Below are 24,906 nucleotides of genomic sequence, written 5' to 3'. Positions count from 1 at the left end.
CTGCCTTCCTCTCTGAAATCAATAAAAAGAGTAAGTAGGCCATTAATCAAATGTTGCTGCTCTCCATCCAGTCCCCTCAAACCCTCTTTAGTCTTTGACCCACCCCACACACACACTCTGCTGCGGTCTGTAAAATGGGGTCAGGATTTCTACTTCAACCAAGGGCAAAGCTTCCACATGGACCTCCTTCCCCGACTGTCTTTGCCCCCAGTCCTGTGGGGTTTCTCCCTCCTTCCCCTCCATCTAACTTGGTGGACCCTGCTCTGACCCCTCCTCATGTGACCTCCTGTCCGCAGCCTCCCACTTTCTCCTCTGGGGGCAGAGCTCTCCAAAGGCTGTGTGGGAATGGAGTGGGCTGTGCAGAGTGGGGTGGGGCAGACAAGGCAGTACAGGGTGTGCAGTGGTGGAGAGCTCTGTGGGCCAAGTCCAACCTTTGGAGAAGAGCTGGGGTGACAGGTCACCGGGAGGAGGAGGGAGGGAGGTAGACCTTGTCCCGTGGGAGAGGCACTGGGTTCCTTGGCTGTCCCCACACAGCAGCTTTTCTAGGCCCCTGCACAGCTATCATCCTCCACCTCTTGCTGCCTCCGCCTCAAGTTTTGGACTCAGTTTCTTTGACTCAGCCCCACCCCCCTCTCAGCTGCATTCCAGGAGCCTGAGGCTGCACCTTGGCTTTGGGCAGCTATGCCTGGCCTGCCCCCTATAATGGTGTTACCCACTCTCCTGGAGTAGTTAGTGAAACTTAACAAATAAATATAGGCAGCTCTGAAGATTATAAATTGAGCACTGAGAAGGCCACAGGCTGCAGAGTGCTGCATAGTCCAGGCTCTCAGCATAGAAGCCTCCCCAGCCACCCGGTCCCTGCTGGCTCCCGCCCCCACCTGCCTCTGCCCAGGGCTCAAGACAAACCCCAGGAACTTCCTGACAGCTCTCACCTCACATCTCACTTTCCAGTCCAGCCCACCAGTGCCCACAGCAAGCTAACCTACTGGTCCGAGCGTCTGCCCCCTGGTGGCCAGTGCACGTCATAGTGACTGATCGACTGATCCAGTGGTCAAACTCACAGTGGAACTCCAGTAGAGGGAATAATTTGCATATTAGGCTTTTATTACGTAAGATATCAGCGATTTTCAACCTTATTTATCTCTGACACACATAAACTACTAAAATTCTGCAGCATGCCAAAAATATAGTTGCCCATTTAAAAAAAAAAACACAACAGGTATATTTTTGAATCGTTCACAATGAACCGCTATTTTGTGTTGACTGTTGTCTTTTTTTTTTATTTGAAAATCTAAGGAAAAAGAGGTTAATGCCCTTGACTACAGTCAGGTATGTCATGTTTTATATATTCTTGCAGCACACCAGTTGAAAATCGATGGCTTATTTGTCACTTTCCTTTTCTGTCATGATCAATTTACCACTTCAGTACTGCTTAGAACAGAGTAATGTAGCAGAGATGAAAAATAAAATGAATTAAAGCCTATATAAATGATCTAACCACATTAACGAAGACCAGGACAAATCCACTAAGGAAGTAAGAGTCAACTAATAGTAGAACCTAATGGAAATGAAACCTGTTTCATAAACTAGACTGGTGAGCTTGCCATTAATGGCAGGTACAATGTGAAGAATGAAATAGTGGTGAGCACTTAGTACACACACATCCATCACCCAGTACAAATCAAGTCAGAGCCACTGCATTGAGTTACTACATGCACATGGAACCGTTAGATCTCAATGACTAAACATAAGTGTGTGACTGAACATAATTTGTTAACAGTTGTTAGCTTCTCCAAAGTACTGGTCTGGTTTTACTGTAGCCTGATGATGGTGTCTCACTGCTTTTCATCCCAATAACTAATATTTCAAAAGCAAAATCCTAGTCTTTGTTTCTCTCAACTTATGCCTTTTAAAACTAGCCGAATGCACCTTTACAACCAAGAACTCTACTTGGCAATTAGCATTAGAATAATTAGTAGTATTTGTTTTAAACTCACAGACTCTGAATAGTCAAAATGAAAACATTACTTACAAATCAAAAGCTTCAATTCTTTGCTTCAGTTCTGCTTCTCTGCCTCTTAGGAAATCGGTATCTTTCAGCAGAAGCTGTATTTGAGCATAAATTTCTTTTGTTTCCATCTGTAGAGGAAAGCATTAATTGTAGCAAGCAAGCTGAGGAAAATAAGACAGGTTTGAGCTAATGGACTGCTTCCTACATTCCAGAGAACAAAGTACAGACATTTAGAGGAACAATTTCACTTTTAAAACATTCCATCTCAAGGTATGCATTTTGCCTATTCTAGTTACACAAGAATTTACCTCCTAGTCCAGGGGTGGGCAAACTTTTGGACGCGAGGGCCACAATGGGTTCTTAAACTGGTCCGGAGGGCCGGAACAAAAGCATGGATGGAGTGTGTGTGTGAACTAATATAAATTCAAAGTAAACATTATTACATAAAAGCGTACGGTCTTTTTTTCTTTTAGTTTTATTCATTTCAAAGGGGCCGGATCCGGCCCGCGGTCCATAGTTTGCCCATGGCTTCCCTAGCCCAATGACTGTTACGCTATATTACCCTAATATCCCTTGTGCAGAATATCCTGACACTTCCTTAACATTGTTGTAAGTTCTCCAGAAAAAAAAAAAAAAAAAAAAAAAAAAATGGGGGAACTTAACAAAGTAGAATCCCCATGGTTCAATAGTCGTCTGAAAGTTTCAATTCATGGGCGGTTCTGACTCAGAATGAACAAGCTGGAATGAAACTTTGAAAAATAGATCACACTTACATTTGTGTGTTCACTGAGCAAGGATTTACTGAATATCATGTCAAAAAGCACAGTGAGCTGGATATGAAAAGATGAACAGCTACAGTCCCCATCTTTTAAAAAATTCACAATTTACTTAGGGAGAGAGAAATAATACTACAATGTGATAATTTCACAACCAGAGTCCAGTCTCCACGGCAGGAATGATGCCTAAATGAGTCTATCAATGGGATTCAGGGAAGGCGTCACCAGGAAGCATCATTGAAGCTAAAGTTTGAAGGACAGGACAGTTTTATCAGGGAGAGAAGGGGGTGAACAGTCGGGTGGCAGAGTAAAAGTATGGTGCCTTTTATGAGGATGCCAAGCTTCTCCAGTGCCTTCAGAGAATCTGACTAAATGGAGACAAGCTGTCAACTGGTTGATCTGATCTAGTCAGTCACTCATTTTAAGGTTCAAAGTGTTAGTCTGAACACAACCCATCATCTCAAAGACCAGTGCTTCCATTTATTTTTATAGCTAAAATTAACCCAATTCCCAGAAATGCCAGAAAAAATTGTAGAGGGGGTGTGGTCACCATTAATAACTGGGTTTTACTGAGAAGCTTCAAGAAAGGTTGACACTGGGAGGAAGCCTTTTAACTTCAACCATCTCCTGGTATCAGTAGTCCTGGCTGAGGAAACCATGACCCCAACCTAGTTAGGTCTGACAACCCTTGGGAAAGGAACTGTTTTTCCAAAAGAAACAATCCAATCTCTTTTGCTGGCATGCACTCCCCACCATTCCTCAACCTCTTCATGTCCTGTCCAGTCATTTTCTGGGTGACAAGATCAAATGGCCACTGGATGACACTTATAAGCCCCAGACCCTTCTACTCCAGGGACCTTTGCCTTTGCTCAGATGGAAGCACATTGCATTTGGTTTCCAACTTCACCTAGAACCCCAACCTGCAACTCTGTCCTGTTGGTCCACCCTTATTCTTCCATCTGTCTGTATCCCCAGACTTACTCCTTGATGTCTGAGACTGCCACGTAGCTCTCCCTTCTCTCCTGGATTATTAGTCATCCACACTCTGCTCTGGTTCCGCTCACCATCATGCTGAACCCCAATGTCTTCAACTAAACAGGCTGCCTTTCTCAAATGAAATAAATTCAGCTCTATAAAGCTACACTCCTCAACTACGACCATTTTTCTGCCCTCATTGACCTTCCAAATCCTCCCAAAAGCTGCAACAGAACAATCACCTACAACAAGCATGTCAAATGCATGGCCCACAGGCCGCACGTGGCCCACAATGAATATGTTTGAGGCTCAGCGAATATAACAGTATGTAACGTTTTAATAAAAATTTCGTAACCTGATTTTTACAATAACCTTTTTTACATAATTATTAATTACTAACTACATTTGCTAATGACTGATTATAATTGTGTTGCATTCATTTCCCTTGTGCGCCTTACGCGCAGGCGTGCCATTTCTCTCCATTAATACTAGCAGACAATATTTTAGCAGCCGATGGCCACATCATTAGTCTTGTACTGACTTGTTTGGTATGTGCAACAGGAAATACTTTGCTTTTGGAGAATGAGAAAAGTAGGTTTATTTGCATTGTGCTTATTAATGTGTCCAGTTATTCAGTGTCTGGGAAGTTAATGTTCAATGCAAAATACTAATTTTTATTAAAACGTTCTATTATTTTTTGTTAATGATTACTCATTTATTTCAGCCCTTTGTATTCAGCATGTCTTTACCGAAATAAACCTTCTATGAAAATTGAAGCTTTTCAGCCCACATAAACTTGGTTCGTGTTAGTGTTTGAAATTCTTGACCTACATGCACTTGGTCTGGTCTAATTCAATTCCAGGTTGCCCACTTCAGCAGTACCCTCAAAACAGCTCGAGAATCCTGTCAGCTTCAGAGAGCTGCTCGGCTCCTTCTGCAACCCCCCGCCACCCAGTGGCCATTCCATACCTCTGGTCCTCTCCTCAAAGGTCACTTATCACTTAATTCTCACATCTGCTGCAATTTTAGTGAGGTTGTCTCACGCCCCTGACTCGGACATTCACTTCCACTCTTCCTTCCAGTAATCTCGAAAAAAGAAGTCTTAGTATCCTTTTCAAAGCTGATTCTTCCAGGTGTATTCTTGACCGCAGTCCCTACTAGTCCTCTAGGCCAGTGATGGCGAACCTATGACACGTGTACCATTTTGGGTGACACGCATCGACAGAGACAAAAAATCGCGTATTCATATATTTGTCTCTCGCAATGGCCAGAGTTGGGCATCACTCGAGTAATATTATTACTCATGTTACTCATGATCAATTACACAATTCTAAAACCAGATGTAAGCATGTACATCAGTGTTGCGTAGCAAAGATACATTGTGAAAACATCCAAGATACACTGTTCCAATATTGGCATTAATATAAAAAGGTTAAGAATTGCACTATAAAGAGATTAATCTTTACTCAAGACACTTTATTTTTACTCGAGTGACAAAATGCCCAATTCTGGAAACGGCCTCATTATTGTCAACATGTGCCTCGGGTAAGCTTCCTGTGCGTTCCGGTGCATTCGGCAAATGGATGCACTTGATCGCCATGTTCATTAGGAGACAGGAGTGGGAAGGTTAGAAGAAAAAGATATAAGGGGAGAAAAATGGCGGAGGTATAAACGGACGTGTCCTGTGCCTTGTCCTGGAGCAGATAAGGGTGAGCAGCTGAAACGGGTAACATACAGCCCGAATAGGCAGAGGATATTCAGCTGAGAGACAGTCTGCATCTGGGAAAGACAGAGAACTCCCAGAAAAAAAAGGACGGTTGGAGACTGCGGCTGAAACATCTCCCTGTGTGCCGGCTCAGCAGCGGAGACTGTGCCATCTTGAGTGGCTGTTACAGACAACCAGAGATCAGCTACTAACCTGGAAACAAGGGATCTCAAGCAGCGTGACTGCGTGAACTCAGATGAGCACTGCTTCTTCTCACAGAAAGGTTAGACTTCCCCTAAAGGTGCGGTTTGCAATTCAGGTTGGAGAGAGAACCGCGCGGGGCGAAATCTGCGCCCCACAGAGTCCGTGGCCCTTGGGACCAGCGTGACCCTCAAGTGGGGAAGGGGCCCCACAGGGCTGCTGGCAGAAGGGAACGATAAAAATAAGCACATAGCTGGACTGGATGCAAAAAAGCAGCCTCGGATTCTGCCAGTCTGCTGGGTGCTTGGTGCCAGGGGCGAGTGGGCGCGTGGAGACTGTGCGCAGACCTGGAAGGTGGAGGCTTGCAAATTCGCACAACTTCTCAGGCTCTTTTGGGGAGCCTGGGAAACAGAGCGGGGAGTAATGATTAAAGAACCAGCTCTGGGCAGTGGACTTTCCCAAACCAGTTTCAAGTAACATAGAGAAAATAAACCCTAACTACTGGATAGAGAGGACTTATAGCCTTGGAGGTCAATCCAGACACACTGCCACCCAGAGGCAGAGCCACGAACTGTCTCTTCTGTAAATACAAATAAAGGCAGTCTGGTAAAATACAACCTGCCTTAAAATCAGAATTGTGGTTTACAGCACGGAGGGACAGTGTATTGCAGGGAAATTCAACACTCTCCTAAATGCCTGGCAGGACTAAGGCGTGCCAAAAAGAAGAGTAGAAGATCTGAAGCACCTTCACTACTGCACATTTTTATCTTTTTTTCTTTTTAATTCTTTTTTCACCATTTAAGAACCTATTATTAAACCTATTATTATTTTTTTTTCATCACCTGATTTTACCTTTTTAATTACTACATTTTTTTAACCAGTATTATTGCTATCATTTTACCATTTTTTCAAGTGTCATTTTTTTTTTCTCGTTATTTTATTTTGGAATTAGTGTTCTACACTCTATTTTCATCGTTCCTTTAGCATCATTTCTCTCTATCTCACCTTTACCCTTAAGCCATAACTCTTCCTCACTTTTCCCCTTTTGTTGTCCTGTTTCTCTTACCCTATTCCTGCTTTAGATTTTCCCTATTCATTCTTTTTACCCACTGTCTAAATTTCACCCTACTTATATACCTAATTTCCAATCCCTTGCTCTAAATCCATATACACCTCTCTCTTACCGTTCTTCACTATCCAATTTTTTTTCTCTGTCGTTTTGCTAGTGTTTGCTTGATTTTGAGTATATTGTTTTTTTTTATGCTTGTTTGGGAGATTGTTTTGTTTTTCATTTTTATTTTTCTGTTTTGCTTTTTCTTTCTCTGGTTATTTTTGTGTTTCTGTTTTCCCTTGCCTCGCTTGATATTAGTGGTTGATTGTAGTTTGCATTAATCTCCAGGGATCTGCTGCTGGAATTCATTGGGATTAGTTGTGGTTCTATTAGAGTTTTCTCCCCATACAAATAGCCTCTTCCCCACCTCTAATTCATTCTCTCACTTTTTTTTTTCTTCTTTCTTCTCTCCCTTTTCCCAATCGCATTTCGGCATTCATTTTTGTTTTTTCTTTTTCTCTTTAATCTTTTTCTCTTTTTTCTTCTTTATCCCCTAATTCTCTTCGCTCAGTGGTCACCTTTATTTGGGGTTATTAATATCGTAAATACATTTGTTTTCGGTGCCTTGTATGTTGTGCCTTGTTGTGTTGTATTTTGTGCCTTTAAATCAACACATCAGAAAGAGAACTACATAACCAAACACCTGGAGAAGAGAGATCATGGTGAAAAAAAGAACCAACCCACATATGAAAGAAAAACAGGCATCATCAGAAAAGGAAGTAAATGAAATGGAGGCAATGGAGGCAAGCACCCTGTCAAAGAAAGAATTCAGAGAAATGGCCATAAGGTGGATGAAAAGAATGGAAGACAAATTCACCAATAAGTGTAGGAACCAAGAGGAAATGAAGAAAAACCAAGAAGAAATGAAAAATGACATCACTGCTATAAAGAACTCAATAGAAAGCATCAACAGTAGACTAGAAGAAGCAGAGGACCACATCAGCGAGCTAGAAGACAAGGTAGGAAAAAATACCCAAACAGAACAGCTTCTAGAAAAAAAAAATTAAAAAGCATGAGGAGAGCCTAAGAAAACTCTGGGACAACACTAAACGAAACAACATCCAAATAACAGGGGTCCCAGAAGGAGAGGAAACTGAGCAAGGAATAGAAAACCTGTTTGAAAAAATAATAACGGAAAATTTCCCTGAGATAGGGAAGAAAAAACTCACACAAATCCAAGAAGCTCACAGAGTCCCAAACAAAATGAACCCAAAAAGACCGACACCAAGGCACATAATAATTAAATTGGCAAACACCAACGACAAAGCAAGAATATTAAAAGCAGCCAGAGAGAGACAGAAAGTTACCTACAAAGGATCCTCCATCAGACTAGAGACCGATTTCTCAACAGAAACACATCAGGCAAGAAAGGAATGGAATGAAATATACAAAGTCATGCAAAGGAAGGGTCTGAATCCAAGAATACTGTACCCAGAGAGGCTATCAATCAAAATTGAGGGTCAAATCAGGAGCTTCACAGACAAAAACAGTCTACGGGAGTTTATTACAACCGAACCAGCAATGCAAGAAACGCTAAAGGGTCTGCTGTAAAAAGAAAAAATAGGAAACAAAGAAGGAATGCAGCGGTAAAGATCAAAAATGGTGACTAACAAGTTTCTATAAATAATAACTTTAAATGTAAATGGATTAAATGCCCCAGTAAAAACGCATAGGGTAAATGAGTGGATAAGAAAACATGACCCATATATCTGCTGTCTACAGGAAACCCAACTCAGAAAAAAAGATGCACACAGACTGATGGTGAAGTAATGGAAAAAGGTTTTTTAGGCCAATGGAAGTGAAAAAAAAAAAAAAGCCGGGGTAGCAATACTTATATCTAACACATTAGATGTCAAAGTGAAGGACATAAAAAGAGATAAAGAAGGCCACTTCATAATACTAAACGAAGGAGTCCAACAAGAAGAAATAACTCTGGTAAATACATATGCACCCAATATAGGAACACCCAAATACATAAGAAAACTTCTGGAGGACATCAAGGGAGAGATTGACAGCAATACAATCATAGTAGGGGACCTTAACACCCCATTATCACCATTGGACAAATCCTCTAAACAAAAACTCAGCAAAGAAACATCAATCCTAAATGACTCACTAGATCAGATGGAATTAATTGACATCTTCAGAACATTTCACCCCAAAGCCACAGAATATACATTCTCCTCAACTGCACATTTGTCATGTTCAAAGATAGAGCATGCACTGGGTCACAGATAAAGTCTCTTCAAATTCAAGAAAACTGAAATCATATCCAGCATCTTCTCAGACCACAAAGGCATAAAACTGGAAATCAACTACAACAAAAACAATCCAAGAAAATCAAACACATGGAGACTAAATAGCATGCTATTAAGCAACGACTGGGTTACCAGAGAGATCAAAGAAGAAATAAAAAACATCATGGCAACAAACAAAAATGAAAACACAACAATCCAAAACCTATGGGACACAGTGAAAGCACTCTTGAGAGGGAAGTTCACAGCTCTACAAGCCTACTGCAAGAAACAAGAAACAATGAGAATAAATGACCTAACTCTACAACGCAAAGAGTTAGAAAGAGAGCAACAAAAAAAGCCCACTCTAAGCAAAAGGAAGGAAATAACAAAGATCAGAGCGGAGATAAACAACATAGAGGCCAAAAAAACAATACAAAAGATCAACAAAACCAAGATCTGGTTCTTTGAAAGGATAAACAAGATTGATACACCTCTAGCCAGGCTCACCAAGAAACAAAGAGAGAGGACCCAAGTAAACAAAATCAGGAATGAAATAGGAGAAATAACAACAGACCCCATAGAAATACAAAGGATTGTTAGAAAATACTATGAACTCTACTCCAACACACTAGACAACCTGGAGGAAATGGACATATTCCTAGAAACATACAACATTCCAAAACTTAATCAGGAAGAATCTAAAAATTTCAATAGGCCAATAACTATGGAGGAAATCGAAGCAGTAATCAAAAAGCTTCCAGCAAACAAAAGCCCGGGGACAGACGGCTTCACAGGGGAGTTTTACCAGACATTCAAGGAAGAACTAAAACCTATCCTCCTCAGACTATGTCAAAAGATCCAAGAGGAAGGAACACTTCCCATCTCATTCTATGAAGCCAGCATCACCCTAACACCAAAACCAGATAAAGACAACACAATGAAAGAGAATTATAGGCCAATATCCCTCAAGAACATAGATGCCAAAATCCTCAACAAAATCCTAGCAAATCGGATCCAGCAGTACATCAAAAAGATCATACACCATGACTAAGTAGGATTTATCCCAGGGATGCAAGGATGGTACAATATCCGCAAATCAATAAATGTGATACATCACATAAACAAATTGAGAGTAAAAAACCATATAATCATATCAATTGATGCGGAAAAAGCATTTGACTAAATCCAACACTCTTTCTTGATAAAAACTCTCAGCAAGATAGGAATTGAGGGATCATACCTCAACATAATAAAAGCCATATATGACAAACCAATAGCCAACATCATAATCAATGGGCAAAAACTAAAATCATTACCCTTAAAATCAGGAACAAGACAGGGATACCCCCTCTCAACACTCCAGTTAAATACAGTACTGGAATTACTAGCCATTGCGATCAGACAAGAAGAAATAAGAGGCATCCAGATTGGAAAAGAAGAAGTAAAACTGTCCTTATTTGCAGATGACATGTTACTGTACATACAGAACCCAAAAGACTCCATCAAAAAATTATTAGACTTAATAAATGAATTCAGCAATGTAGCAGGATACAAAATTAATGCTAAGAAATCCATGGCATTTCTTTACACCAAAAGTGAACTTACCGAGAGTGAAACTACAAAAGCAATCCCATTTACCATTGAACCAAAAAAATTAAAATTCCTAGGAATAAACTTAACTAAGGAGGTAAAAGACTTATATGCAAAAAAACTACAGGACACTGAAAACAGAGGTAGAGGGTAGAGGAAGACAGAAACAGATGGAAGAACACACCGTGTTCATGGATTGGTAGAATCAACATCATCAAAATGTCCATACTACCCAAAGAAATCTATAGATTCAATGCAATCCCCATTAAATTACCAATGGCATATTTCACAAATCTAGAACGAACGTTCCAAAAATTCATCTGGAATAAAAAAAAGATCCCGAATAGCTGCCGCAATCCCGATAAAGAAGAACAAAGTAGGTGGGATCTCAATACCAGATCTCAAACTGTATTACAAAGCCACTGTTCTTAAAACAGCTTGGTACTGGCACAAGAACAGACATATAGGTCAATGGAATAGAATAGAGACCCCAGAAATCGACCCAAACCACTATGCCCAATTAATATTCGACAAAGGAGGCAAGAGCATACAATGGAGTCAAGACAGTCTCTTCAATAAATGGTGTTGGGAAAATTAGACAGATACATGCAAAAAGATGAAACTAGACCAACAACTCACACCATACACAAAATTAAACTCAAAATGGATAAAAGACTTCAATGTAAGATGGGAAACCATAAAAATACTAGAGGAATCCACAGGCAGCGAAATTGCAAACATATGCCGAAGGAATTTATTCTCTGATAATGCTCCTAGGGCAATGGAGACTAAAGAGAAAATAAACAAATGGGACTACATCAAAATAAAAAGCTTTTGCACAGCAAAGGAAACCATCAACAAAACAACAAGACCACCCACTGTATGGGAGAACATATTTGCCAATGATACCACCGATAGGGGTTGAATTTCCAACATTTACAGGGATCTCATGAAACTTAACAAAAGGAAGATAAACAATCCAATAAAAAAATGGGAAACGGACCTAGATAGACACTTTTCGAAAGAGGACATACAGAAGGCCGAAAGACATATGAAAACATGCTCAAAGTCACTAATTATAGGAGAGATACAAATCAAAACGACAACGCGTTATCATCTCACACCTGTCAGAATGGCTATCATCAAAAAATCAACAAACAACAAGTGTTGGAGAGGATGTGGAGAAAAAGGAACCCTTCTGCACTGCGGGTGGGAATACAGACTGGTGCAGCCACTGTGGAGAACAGTATGTAGCCACCTCAAAACACTAAAAATGGAACTCCCGTTTGACCCACTGATCCCACTAGTAGGAATATATCCCAAGAAACTAGAAACACAAATCAGAAAGGAGATATGCACCCCTATGTTCATAGCAGCACAATTCACCATAGCTAAGATTTGGAAACAGCCTAAGAGCCCATCAGCAGATCAGTGGATTAGAAAACTGTGGTACATATACACAATGGAATACTATGCTGTGGTAAAAAAGAAGGAACTCTTGCCTTTTGCAACAGCATGGGTGGAACTGGAGAGCATTATGCTAAGTGAAATAAGTCAGTCAGAGAAAGATAAATACCACGTGATCTCACTCATTTGTGGATTATAGAGAACAACATAGACTGATGAAAAGGGACAGATCCAAAGACTGAGAAACAGCAATCAGGGTATCAATCCCCAGAAGGAAAGTAGGGGAGGGCGGGGGTAAGGTGAAGAGATCAACCGAAGGACTTGTATACATGTATATAAGCCAAACCAATGGACATGGACAACAGGGGGATGGGAGCACGAGTGTGCGGGGAGGTTGGGGAGGTTGGGGGTTAATGGGGGGGAAGAGGACACATTTGTAATACCTTAACTAATAAAAAAAAACAAAAAGATATACAGTGCAACAGTGCTCGACGAGACATTCTGCATGTCAGATAATTGATTACAGCACCATATATTTGTTGGTTATACATACTGTTTTTGAATTGTTTTGCACCAGGAGTCAGTGCAACAACACTGCAAAAAGTTAACAGGTAAGAAAACTATCAACCTTTTATAAAAAATGCCGTCATTTATATTTATTTTTGCAGCCTTGTGATGGAGAATCAAAAAAATAAAAAAGCAAGATTGAATGATAAGGGAAGTGGAAGTAGCAGTAGCCGACCCTTTCAAGACATATGCACCGAGATGTACGGGATTGTCAACAGAAACAACAATTCATTGTGCATACTGTTTAATGAAACAGTAGTAAGCAGAACGTGGAATGTAAAGAGACATTTTGAAACTAATCATTGTCAGTTCTTGAAAAAAAGTATTGATGAGAGGAAGGAATGCATTTCTAGGCAGCTACACCTCTATAAAAGTCAATCAAATTCCATCATTAAATTTGTAAGATGCTCTACAAATTTAATATCAGCAAGTTACTATATTGCTCTCTCCATAGCTCAGCATGGAAAAAGCCCTCAGTGACGGAGAATTTAGTAAGGAAACATTTCTAAGAGGTGCACCAGCTCTATTTCACGATATGAAAAAAAAGATGATGTTATTAAAAGAATTTCTAAGTTACCACTCAGTAGAAATACTACCAAAGGCAGAATAGCTCTCATAGCCAGTTAGCCTGGAGGCCAAATCACCCCCGGTATTGCTGACAACAATCAAGGCTTAACTACAACAAGACTGTGCACAAAGACCACTAGGGGGTGCACCAAGAAAAGATAAAAAAAATGCGGAGACAAAGAAATAGGACGCAAATGTCAGAAATGGAAGATATAGAGCTCAAAACCACACTTTTAAGGTCTCTCAAGAACTGTCTAGAAGCTGCCGATAAACTTAGTAAGGCCCTCGAAAAGATTGGTGAGACCGCCGATAAATGTAGTGAGATCCTCAAGAAATCTAATGAGACCCTCGATGATGTGATAAAGAACCAACTAGAAATTAAGCATACACTGACTGAAATAAAGAATACTATACAGACACCCAACAGCAGACCAGAGGAGCGCAAGAATCAAGTCAAAGATTCGAAATGCGAAGAAGCAAAAAACACCCAACAGGAAAAGCAAAAAGAAAAAAGAATCCAAAAATATGAAGATAGTGTAAGGAGCCTCCGGGACAGCTTCAAGCGTACCAACATCAGAATTATAGGGGTGCCAGAAGATGAGAGAGACCAAGATATTGAAAACCTATTTGAAGAAATAATGACAGAAAACTTCCCACACCTGGTGAAAGAAATAGACTTACAGGTCCAGGAAGCACAGAGAACCCCAAACAAAAGGAATCCAAAGGGGACCACACCAAGACACATCATAATTAAAATGCCAAGAGCAAAAGACAAAGAGAGAATCTTAAAAGCAGCAAGAGAAAGAAACTCAGTTACCTACAAGGGAATACCCATAGGACTGTCAGCTCACTTCTCAACAGAAACTTTGCAGGCCAGAAGGGAGTGGCAAGAAATATTCAAAGTGATGAATACCAAGAACCTACAACCAAGATTACTTTATCCAGCAAAGCTATCATTCAGAACTGAAGGTCAGATAAAGAGCTTCACAGATAAGGAAAAGCTAAAGGAGTTCATCACCACCAAACCAGTATTATATGAAATTCTGAAAGGTATCCTTTAAGAAGAGGAAGAAGAAGAAAAAGGTAAAGATACAAATTATGAACAACAAACATGCATCTATCAACAAGTGAATCTAAGAATCAAGTGAATAAATAATCTGGTGATCCTAATAGAATCAGGGACATAGAAAAAAAAAAATCGTACACCTATGGGTGAGGACAGTAGGGGGTGAGGGTAAGGGCAGAGGGTGGGGTGGGAACTGGGTGGCGGGGAGCTATGGGGGGAAAATAGAGGAACAACTGTAATAATCTGAACAATAAAGATTTAATTAAAAAAAAGGTAGAATAACAGATCTTGACAAAAACGTACAAAGTCAATAAAAAAAAGACTTAAATAGATGTAAATATTTTTTGATTTCTCTTGATGAAACTACTGATGTCACATCATATGCTCGGTTGGCCATTATTGCTAGATATTCTGATGGTCTCACTATGAGAGAAGAGTTGATAAAGTTAGATTAAGTGCCAATGAGTACATCAGGAAACCAAATATGTAAAGTTGTTATAAAAACATTCAGTGTCCTAAACATTGATATCTCTAAAATTGTGTCAGTCACGACAGACGGGGCACCAAAATGGTGGGAAAAAAGTGGGATTCCTGAAATTGTTTATGGAAGCTATTAAACATCCACTTGCACCTTTTTATTGCATTATCCATCAGGAGGTGTTGTGTGCCAAATCGGGATTCTCTGAGTTGAATGATTTAATGTCAGTTGTAACAAAAATTGTGAATTTTATAGCTTCTCGACCCCTTCACAAGCGAGAATTTTCTGTACTTTTACAGGAAGTTGATTCAACCTACAGTGGACTACTGATGTTCAATAGTGTGAGATGGCTAAGTCGAGGAAAACTACTTGAGCGATTTGTGGAGTGCTTTGAAGAAATTATGGTATTTATTGAGAATAAGGATCTGGCAAACGTTCCTCAGATCAATGATCATAAGTGGGTCAGCAATTTGATGTTTTTTACAGATCTCTCTGTTCATATGAATGAACTGAACTTAAAATTACAAGGTTTTGGCAAAAATATTGACGTTATGTTTGGATACATCAAATCTTTTGAAAGTAAACTTAAAATTTTCAAGCGAGATATTGAAACTAAAACTCGTATTTTCCTCAGATGAAAAAGTATTTAGAGAAGGCTACTACAAGTGTAATGGAGTCTATACTTATGTACCAGAATATAGTAAACACGTTCTTTGAACAGTTCAGCGAAAGATTCAACCAATTTAGAAGCCTAGAACAGACCATTAAAATAATTAAGTATCTGGATGTAGTTTACAGTACTTTGGAATTGAATAATTTCCAATGGATGCAAATTGATGATTTAGAGATGCAACTTGCAGATTTTCAAGGTAGCATTTGGACTCATGTGTTTGTCGACTTAAGGTCGAAACTTGAAAATCTGGAACGAAATCGTCTGAAACATGAAGAGTGCAACTATGAAGAAGAAATTTTGAGTGCTTGCAACAGAGTTCCTGACACTTTTAGCAATATAAAAAACCTAGCGATGGCTTTGCTAACAATTTTTTCATCAACATGTTTTTGTGAGACTTTGTTCTCAGCATTAAATAATATTAAAATGAACAAAAGGAACCGGCTAGCATGATGTTAGTGGCGCTTGCTTGGCTTTGAAGTGCACCAAGTATGAACCTGCAATCGAAGAATTAGCAAACTTCAGCACCAAAAAAGTCACTGATTTCTAGTTTTCGTACCATTTGATTATCATTGTTATTATTATTATTTTTTGTTAAATGTACATTGTTTTTCTGTTTTTGTTCATTTTATACATATTTTTGGTTGATTTTTCTTTGTTAAATGGCATTTAAATATATAAAATAAATATCAAAAATATAAATCTTTTGTTATTATGGTTGCAAATATCAAAAAAAAATATATGAATATTTCTATATGTGACATGGCACCAGAGTTAAGTTAGGGTTTTTCAAAATTTTGACACGCCAAGCTCAAAACGTTCACCATCACTGCTCTAGGTCCTCAACTGTTCCAGCAAATGTCTCATCTCACCCCTGGACTTTTAGCAAATCTACAAGCAAGCTGCAGGAAGGAGCCATCCAGTAAATGATTTTAAAATATTGCCTTCTGGTGCTTTTGAATTCTCTCAAGGAACATCTTTTCCCAAGAAGGCTTCCGATCTTGCTTGACAAGCTCTCCAACATCATTCCCAAACCACTAACTCCTCAGACTTTCCTTTCTCTTCCATTTTAATTTGTACTACTTCAGTATTTTTAAAATGCTTCAACTGCAAATTGACTACAAATCATTGTAAATAATAATACTAAACAATTAGTAACAAATTCTCCATGTTTAAGTTCAATATTCATTAATTATACAGGGTATCCCCCCCAAAATGTATACACACTCTAACAGCCGATAGCTCAATTGTGAAAATGTTGTTTTAATATACACTGCCTTTATAATTATTCAAGGTGTGTTTATATTTTTGGGACACCCTATATTTATAGTTTAATTCATCTTTGGTCTCATTAACTGTTCCTGTAAAACTCATTCAAAAGGCAAAAAGAAACAACAGCAAGTGGAAAAAAAATAATAACATGCACAAGAGTATATATCATATTAACTATATAATGAAAGCCATATATGCAAATTGTCCCCTTCACCGGGAGTTCAAGCAGGGGCGGGGCTGGCCAACCACCTGCAGCCCGTCCCCTGAGACCAGCCCCACCTGGCAGCAGGTGGCCAGGGAAATGGAGGCCCCACCAGCAGGTAGCTACTAGGGAACCTACACATGCCCTGGGCCTCTAGTTTATTAAAGATTCTAGATATTTTCCTATATACCTAAGATTAAGAATGAAAAGATAAGCAAAAATACCACTTTTGTTAACAGCAACAAGATAAACTTACCCTTTCATGCATTTCTGCCTGAAGCTGCTGTTCTAGTTCTCTCTTATATTCATTTAACTTTATTTCTAGAGTTCCTAATGTTGGATGCTGAGGGTAAGCACCTGAAAACTGGTCATCAATATGTTGAAGCTTCTCAGCTATTAAAAAAAAACACAAACAGGGCAGAGGACTCAGGGTAGGTGAGCAAGAAGTCTGTTCAAAAGCAAAGAGTACAGGGATACGGACAGGGGGCATCTGCAATTTACTCTGAACCAATTCAAAAAATTGAGATAGATTACTGGATGAACAGAAAGTGATCAAGCAAACATAATACAAACTTACTGGTGAACTGTAAAACTTTCAACTTTTTTGAATGCTGGAAAATTTCCATCATAAAAGTCAGGGGAAAAGAAAGCAAAAGGTAGGTCAGAAAAAAATGGCATCTTTTTCCAGTCTCCAAGTGCCAAAGAGTTCTTTTATGGTCTTTGGTGAAAGCTGAGTCACATGTTCAAAACACTGATCTTAAAATGAATCAGAGATTCTTAGTTTTAAGTCTTCCATTTTACAGAGACACAGGTGCCCACACAGTGTAGGTGACTCCCAGAGGGCTTAGCAACTACACAACGGCATAACTGGGACAAAAGCCAGGTCTGCTATTTCTCTCATTCCAGTGCTCTCTGCAGCAGACCCGAAGCCCTCAAACCAAATGTGGATTAGAATCAAACATTAACAGAGTGCAAAACCCACACGAGAGTGCAATCTCAATCATGTAAACACCAGTGCCCACTAAAAAGTATGCACAGGAAAAAAAGACTGGCAGAATCAGATTAAGATATTTGAATTTATTGTCTAACAAGTTATTGCTTTTAATGAGTAAGGAGGAGCCAGGATTAATCACAGCATTTTAGCCACCTGTTTCCCTTCTGAGCATACACCTAAAGGCAGGATGGTACTGTATGTAGAAAGGCTGTCCCATGGAAAAGGATCTGGATCATGGACCAGAAAACTTGGACTCCAGTATCACTTTTCCTTCGTCTGGTGACCTTGGTTTCCTCAACTATAACATGAAGTGACGGGCCACTGACTTCTCTAGTTTTCCGCAATGCAAATAGTCTAGGATCTTCTCACGTTAATGGCTATACGATAAAGTTAGATGAGTCACAGGGAAGAGCCTCCCAGTTGAGGGGTTGACCCAACAAAAAAGAACATGGGCCTTTGCATCCACCTGGTGATCACAGAGGGAGGGGCAGCACTGAAGGTAGGACTGTGCTGACACAATGGGAAATGAGCACTCCACCTGCACACAGTTTAGGAACACACACAACATAGGAAAGCAGATCTTTTTCTTCATTCAAAAAGAAAATAGAAACCTGGAATCAGGAAAAAAGCCTGAAATTACCAAGAGAGTCTTTGCTAGGCAAAATTGCACTTGTCTGAGGGTCCATGTCACAAGTCTCTTTAGCCTGATGATATTCTGCCATTTCTTTTAAAAACTCCACGAGAAAACCTAAAAAACACAATGTACATAGTTTTGTCTCACAACTTTCATTCAACCATTACTCAGTCACTTTATAAATTTTGGACTTATGACATTATCCTGTTGTACGTTATGTATCTCTTAAGAATAATTTCTGAAGGAAGTCCTTCCCAAGCATGATACAAAAATCTAGAAGTGATAAAGAGAAATATTTAATAACATAAAAATTAAGAACTTATATATGGCATGAAATAAAGTCAAAAGACAAATGACACACTGGAAGAAAATATTTGCTATAATGAGGAGAAAGCACACTAACTTTCATAATATTAAAGAGATCTAATAAATCAGTAAGACAATTTAATGTCGATAAACAAAATCCTAAGAAAATGCAAATTAATACTAAAACAAAGAGGTCCTATTTTCCCAATAAGACTGCTAAGATTAAAACTCTCATCATACTTGAAGTGCTGGCAAGAAAGCGGGGAAGTCGGCAGGTTCAATCACTCAGGAGGGAAATTTGTTAGTGTTTGTGTATTCAAAAAGACATGTGTTCTTTAACCTAGTCTTTTCACCTCTAGGAATTCACACAGCTACACTTCCACAGGGAAACAAAAGAGTGTACACTGCACACCGCTTCTAATGGCAAAACGCAAACAATAAAACAACAAAATGTCAATCAACAGGTGCTTAATTAACTATGTTCTTCACGATTAATTCATTTAAATATATAATACTAGAGGCCCGGTGCACAAAATTCATGCACGGGGTAGGGGGAAAGAGTGGGGTAAGGGAGTGGGGAGGGAGGATCCCTCAGCTTGGCCTGCACCCTCTCCAAATCAGGACCCCTCGGGGAATGTCCAACTGCCAGGAATGGGTCTAAACCGGCAGTCCAATATCCATCTCCCAATCTGGAACCGCTGGCTCCTATCCGCTCACCTGCCTGCCTGATTGCCCCAACTGCTCTCCCCTGCTGGCCTGATTGCCCCTAACTGCCTCTGCCTCGGCCCTCACCAACATGGCTTTGTCCAGAAGGATGTCTGGAAGACATCCAGTCTGATTAGCGTATTACCCTTATATTAGTACTAGAGGCCCGGTGCACAAAAATTTGTGCACTCGGGGGGGTGGTGGGGGGTGAAGAGGGGATGCCTCAGCCCGGCCTGTGCCCTCTCGCAGTCTGGGAACCCTCGGGAAATAACAACCTGCTGGCTTAGGCCTGCTCCAGGGTGGCAGAGGGCAGGCCCAATCCCTAGGTGCAGTCCCTGGTCCGGCTCAGAGCAGGGCCGATTGGGGGGTTGGGGCACCGCCCCCCGTCACACTCAAGGCAGGTCTGATGGGGAAGTTGCGGCGCCACCCCCCGTCACGCACAGAGCCGGGACAATCAGGGGCTTTGGGCGCTGCCCCCTGTCACGCACAGAGCAGGGCCAATCAGGGGGTTGGGGCGCTGCCCCCTGTCACGCACAGAGCAGTGCCCTAATCTGTGTGTGCCAGGGTAGAGCCATAACCTCCCCATTGGCCCTGCCCTGAGTGTGACAGTGGCAGCGCCCCAACCCCCTGATGGGCCCTGCACTGTGTGTGACAGGGTGCGGCGCCCCAACCCCCACATGGGCCCTGCTCTGTGTGTGACGGGGTGGAGTCGCAACCTCCCCATCAGCCCTGCCCTGAGTGTGACAGGGGGCAGCACCCCAACCCCCCAATCGGCCCTACCCTGAGCGTTACTGAGGGTGGCATCACAACCCCCTGATCGGCACTGCTCTGTGTATGATGGGGGGAGCTCCCCAACCCCCCAATCGGCCCTGCTCTGTGCATGACAGGGTGGAGCTCCCTAACCCCCTGATGGGCCCTGCCCTGTGTGTGACAGGGTACGGAGCCCCAACCCCCCTGATGGGCCCTGCTCTGAGCGTGACAGGGAGCAGCGCCCCAAGCCCCCAATCGGCCCTACCCTGAGCGTGACTGGAGGTGGCATCGCAACCTTCTGATCTGCCCTGCTCTGTGCATGACAGGGGGCGGCGCCCCAACTCCCCTGTCTGCCCTGCTCTGAGCCCGACCAGGAGCTGCGGCGCAGGCATCTAGGGATTGGGCCTGCCCTCTGCCACCCGGGAGTGGGCCTAAGCCAGCAGGTCGTAATCTCCCGAGGGGTCCCAGACTGTGAGAGGACACAAGTGGGGCTGAGGGGCACCCCCCACCCCCGCCAGTGCACAAATTTTTGTGCATCCGGCCTCTAGTAACTATATAATTGACTATTGCTCAGGCAAACTTAAATACAGCATATTTAAGTTTCAAGTTTTTCAAATACTAACACTGTTCAAGATTTCTTAAAACTTCTGAATAAGAAACTTTTGGACAACTACAGCTAGTAGAAAGAGAATTAAAACATAGGGACAACATAAAGAGTGCACCCTAATGTTAATTATGGATTTTAGGTGACAATGATGCCACCATGTAGGCTCATTGACTGTAAAAATGTTGATCATGGGGAAGGCTGTGCATGAAGGAGGAGACATACAGAAACTCTCCATTCTGTTCAATTTTGCTATGAAGCTGCTCTAAAATATTAAGTCAATTTAAAAAATATATGGAAAGTTTGCTATATCTGCTTTTAAGATAAAATGTAACTAATATGTTCAAAGGCAATGGTGTAGGAATATAGTTAAAATAATTAAGAAGTGGTAAACATATGTTTTAATACTTGAGGATTAAAACAGGTTTCAAAAAAAATTAATGTATTCTTTATTTCTCTTATCTAAAGAGCACATTTTAGAGATCTAGATTAACTGCCCTGTGTTGCCATCTTGAAATCCTGTGACCTTAAGCAAATTACCCACTTCTGCAGACTCTGGTTTCTCATGTGGGACACAGGTATACCTGCCTATTAAGAGGGCGCTCCTGCCCTGGCTGGCTTGGCTCAGTGAATAGAGCGTTGGCCTGGGGACTGACGGGTCCGGGTTCGATTCCAGTCAAGGGCACATGCCCAAGTTGTGGGCTCAATCCACAGTGGGGGGGCATGCGGGAAGCAGCCAATCAATGATTCTCTCTCATCATTGATATTTCTCTCTCTCTCTCCCTCTCCCTTACTCTCTGAAATCAATAAAAATATGTTTTAAAAAGAAGAGGCACTCCCTTCCACTGAAATGGTGGAGGACTTCCACTCAATACAGGGTGCATCAATTCATGAATGACCTGCTTTCTCAGTTGTGTCTAGCTCAATGACAAAAAAGAAAAAAGAAAAACAAAACAAATGGGAACAAACTTTCAGGTTTGCTGCACTAGGAATACACAGATTTGCCACACAAATTAGAATCATTTTATTAGAATCGTTTTATTTAGGCCTGCTCCCGGGTGGCAGAGGGCAGGTCCAATCCCTAGGTGCAGTCCCCAGTCTGGCTCAGAGCAGGGCTGATTTGGGAGTTGGGGCGCTGCCCCCTGTCATGCACAAAGCAGGGTGGATTGGGAGGTTGTGATGCCACCCTCAGTCACGCTCAGGGTAGGGCCGATTGGGGGGTTGGGGCACCGCCCCCCGTCACACTCAAGGCAGGTCTGATGGGGGAGTTGTTTTAGATCCATGGCCAAAAGTTAGTACTACTCTGCTGCACACTTTGTCTTACTCTATGAGATAAGCAGCCCATGGATTCTGGCCAGAGAAGCTGTTTTCACCTGCTTCCAAGTGAATTGCTGCTTAGTCAGAACACATGAAGACTCTAACTATCTTCCCTATGAGTCCATTTCAGCAGTCTTTGATTCAGATAGCATGTATAAGAGAAAATTCTGTTGCTTCCTCAACTCTCTGTGGATTGATGAAGAATATGAAAATAATATTGGAAGAAATATTGGGTGCTGGTTTCGATTCTGGTCAAGGGCACATGTCCAGGTTGCAGGACACCACCTCCAGTTGAGGGTGTGCAGTAGGCAGCTGATCAATGATTCTCTCTCATCATTCATTTTTCTATCTCTCTCTCCCTCTCCCTTCCTCTCTGAAATCAATAAAAATATATTTTTAAAAATGCACTTCCATATATATTATTTACATCTCAAGGCACTGTGAAATACAGTAATTTTCCCACATTTTATAAATATGAAAACTTAGGTTCAAAGTGGGTAATTTTCTTCAAGGTTATAATGTGTTAGTTTTCCTTTGAGTTTTAAGAAAACCTCTAAATTAACTGAACTACTGAATATTGTCCTAATCTACTTTGCATATAATCTGGAAACATATTAATTGAGCAGAGCTCAAGACTATGTTGCCTATATCCACGCAACGTATTCATATCAATACTATACAAGCAGGAAACAAATAGAGTTGCTATACCTCTATCTTCTATCCTACACCTGAAAAGAACAAGAGTATATAACTACAAGTTCAGAACAGTACTTACACATCAAAAATCCTATAGTACAAAAGACATTTATACTGAGAAGAATACACATGCTCTGCCAAAAGCCTTAAAAAAAATGCTTTGCCCTAACCCAGTGGTCAGCAAACTCATTAGTCAACAGAGCCAAATATCAACAGTACAACGATTGAAGTTTCTTTTGAGAGCCAAACTTTTTAAACTTAAACTATATAGGTAGGTACATTGTTATTAACGTAACTAGGGGCCCGGTGCACGAAATTCGTGCTCTGGGTGTGTGTGTGGGGGGAGAGTGTCCCTCAGGCCAGCCAGCTCCCTCTCACATACTGGGAGCCCTCAGGCGTTGACCCCCATCACCCTCCGATCGCCTGATCGGCCCCTTGCCCAGGCCTGACGCCTCTGCCAGAAGTGTCAGGCTTGGACAGGGGACCCCTATTGCCCCCCGATCACTGGCTCTGGCCCCCGCCCAGGCCTGAGGCCTCTGGCCCAGGAATCATGCCTGGACAGGGGACCCCCATCTCCCTCTGATCGCTTGCTCCACCCCCCGCCCAGGCCTGACGCCTCAGCCAGAGGAGTTGACCCTCATCACCCTCCGATCACAAATCACCGGATTGGCTCCTTGACCAGGCCTGAGGCCTCCGGCAGAGGTGTCAGGCCTGGGAAGGGGAACCCCAGCTCCCCACGGTTGCAGGCTCCGCCCCTGCCCAGGCCTAACGCCTCTGGCCTAGGCGTCCGACCCGGGCAGCGGGGACCTGCAGTGGCAGCGGGGGGCGCCGTGATCGTGGGCTTCGCATTAGGCCCAGGCAAGGGACCCCTAGCTCCCGGGACTACCAGCTTTGACCGTGCCCAGCTCCCATTGCTGGCTCCACCCCTACTTCCTGCTATCACTGGCCAGGGCGGCAAAGGCGCCTGATTCTCCGATCATGGCTGGGGGGCAGGCCAAAGGCGGCCCCAGGGCCACCTTTGCCCTGCCCCCCAGTTCTTAGCTCCCCCCTGGGTTTCCGACCACTGTCAGTGGCAGGGGGCTTCTTCCTGCTTTCCCTTTCGCCTCCCTGCATTGTGCCTACATATGCAAGTTAGCCGCCATCTTGTTGGCAGTTAACGGCCAATCTTTGTTGGCAGTTAATTTGCATATGGCCCTGATTAGCCAATAAAAACGGTATCGCCGTATGCCAATTACCATTGTTCTCTTTTATTAGTGTAGATTAGGATACTCCTAAGGCTTAGGAAGAGCCACACTCAAGGGGCCAAAGAGCCGCATGTGGCTCGCGAGCCACAGTTTGGCAACCACGGCCCTAACCGGTTTGGCTCAGTGGATAGAGCATCAGCCTGAGAACTGAAAGGTCCCAGGTTCGATTCTGGTCAAGGGCATGTACCTGGGTAGGGGGTGTGCGGAAGGCAGCTGGTCGATGTTTCTCTCTTATCGATGTTTCTGACTCTCTACCCTTCTTCCTTCCTCTCTTTAAAAAATCAATAAAATGTATTTTTTAAAAAATGCTTATGGCCTTTTATTTTCCAGGACTAAAGGCCTGATGCAAGAAATTAATGCATAGGTAGGGTCCCTAGGCCTGGCTGGCAATCACGGCTGATCAGGTTCCCTGCTTTCCTGCTCCCTCATGCACCACCACCACGCGGTTCCCCCCTCCCCTGTTCCTGCTTCCCCCTTTCCTTGCTCCCTCAGTACCCCGCCAACACCAGCTCGCTGCCTGCAATTTTCTGTGCGACCCCCCGATGGTCAGACCACATCATAGTGAGCAATCGAATTCCCGGTCTCCTGGGCTAACCTCCAAGGAAACACTTTGCATATTAGCCTTTTCTATATAGATAAAGTCATACAAGAATGTAAGAATGCCACGTAACCTAGGCAAAAATGAGAAATACAACTGAAGGATGCACAGACCTGGTTATAACCTATTCAGCATTTATATTTCAGATATACTTCTGAAATATATGTAGTAATGAAAACACATTTAAACCAATTCTATTCCTGATGTTACTTTACATGTAAAG

The 24,906-nt window shown here is 42.0% G+C and overlaps 1 protein-coding gene across 1 annotated transcript in view; it reads right to left on the bottom strand.

The window, feature by feature from the left end:
• Window positions 1-24,906, bottom strand: part of LOC308512302 (centriole and centriolar satellite protein OFD1-like) — a gene marked incomplete at both ends in the record, with an annotated part of 73,084 nt that overhangs the window by 33,767 nt on the left and 14,411 nt on the right. The window contains 6 exon segments of the mRNA XM_081082087.1: window positions 2,041-2,139; window positions 16,306-16,345; window positions 16,347-16,384; window positions 16,388-16,468; window positions 17,092-17,228; window positions 18,470-18,577. Coding sequence (XP_080938213.1) covers window positions 2,041-2,139; window positions 16,306-16,345; window positions 16,347-16,384; window positions 16,388-16,468; window positions 17,092-17,228; window positions 18,470-18,577 — 503 coding nt within the window.

The sequence above is a fragment of the Myotis nattereri genome, assembly GCF_964212035.1.
Source record: "Myotis nattereri genome assembly, chromosome: Y".
In the NCBI taxonomy this organism is placed as follows: domain Eukaryota; kingdom Metazoa; phylum Chordata; class Mammalia; order Chiroptera; family Vespertilionidae; genus Myotis; species Myotis nattereri.
Note: the sequence above shows the minus strand (reverse complement) of the source record. Positions and strands in the feature narration are given on the sequence as shown.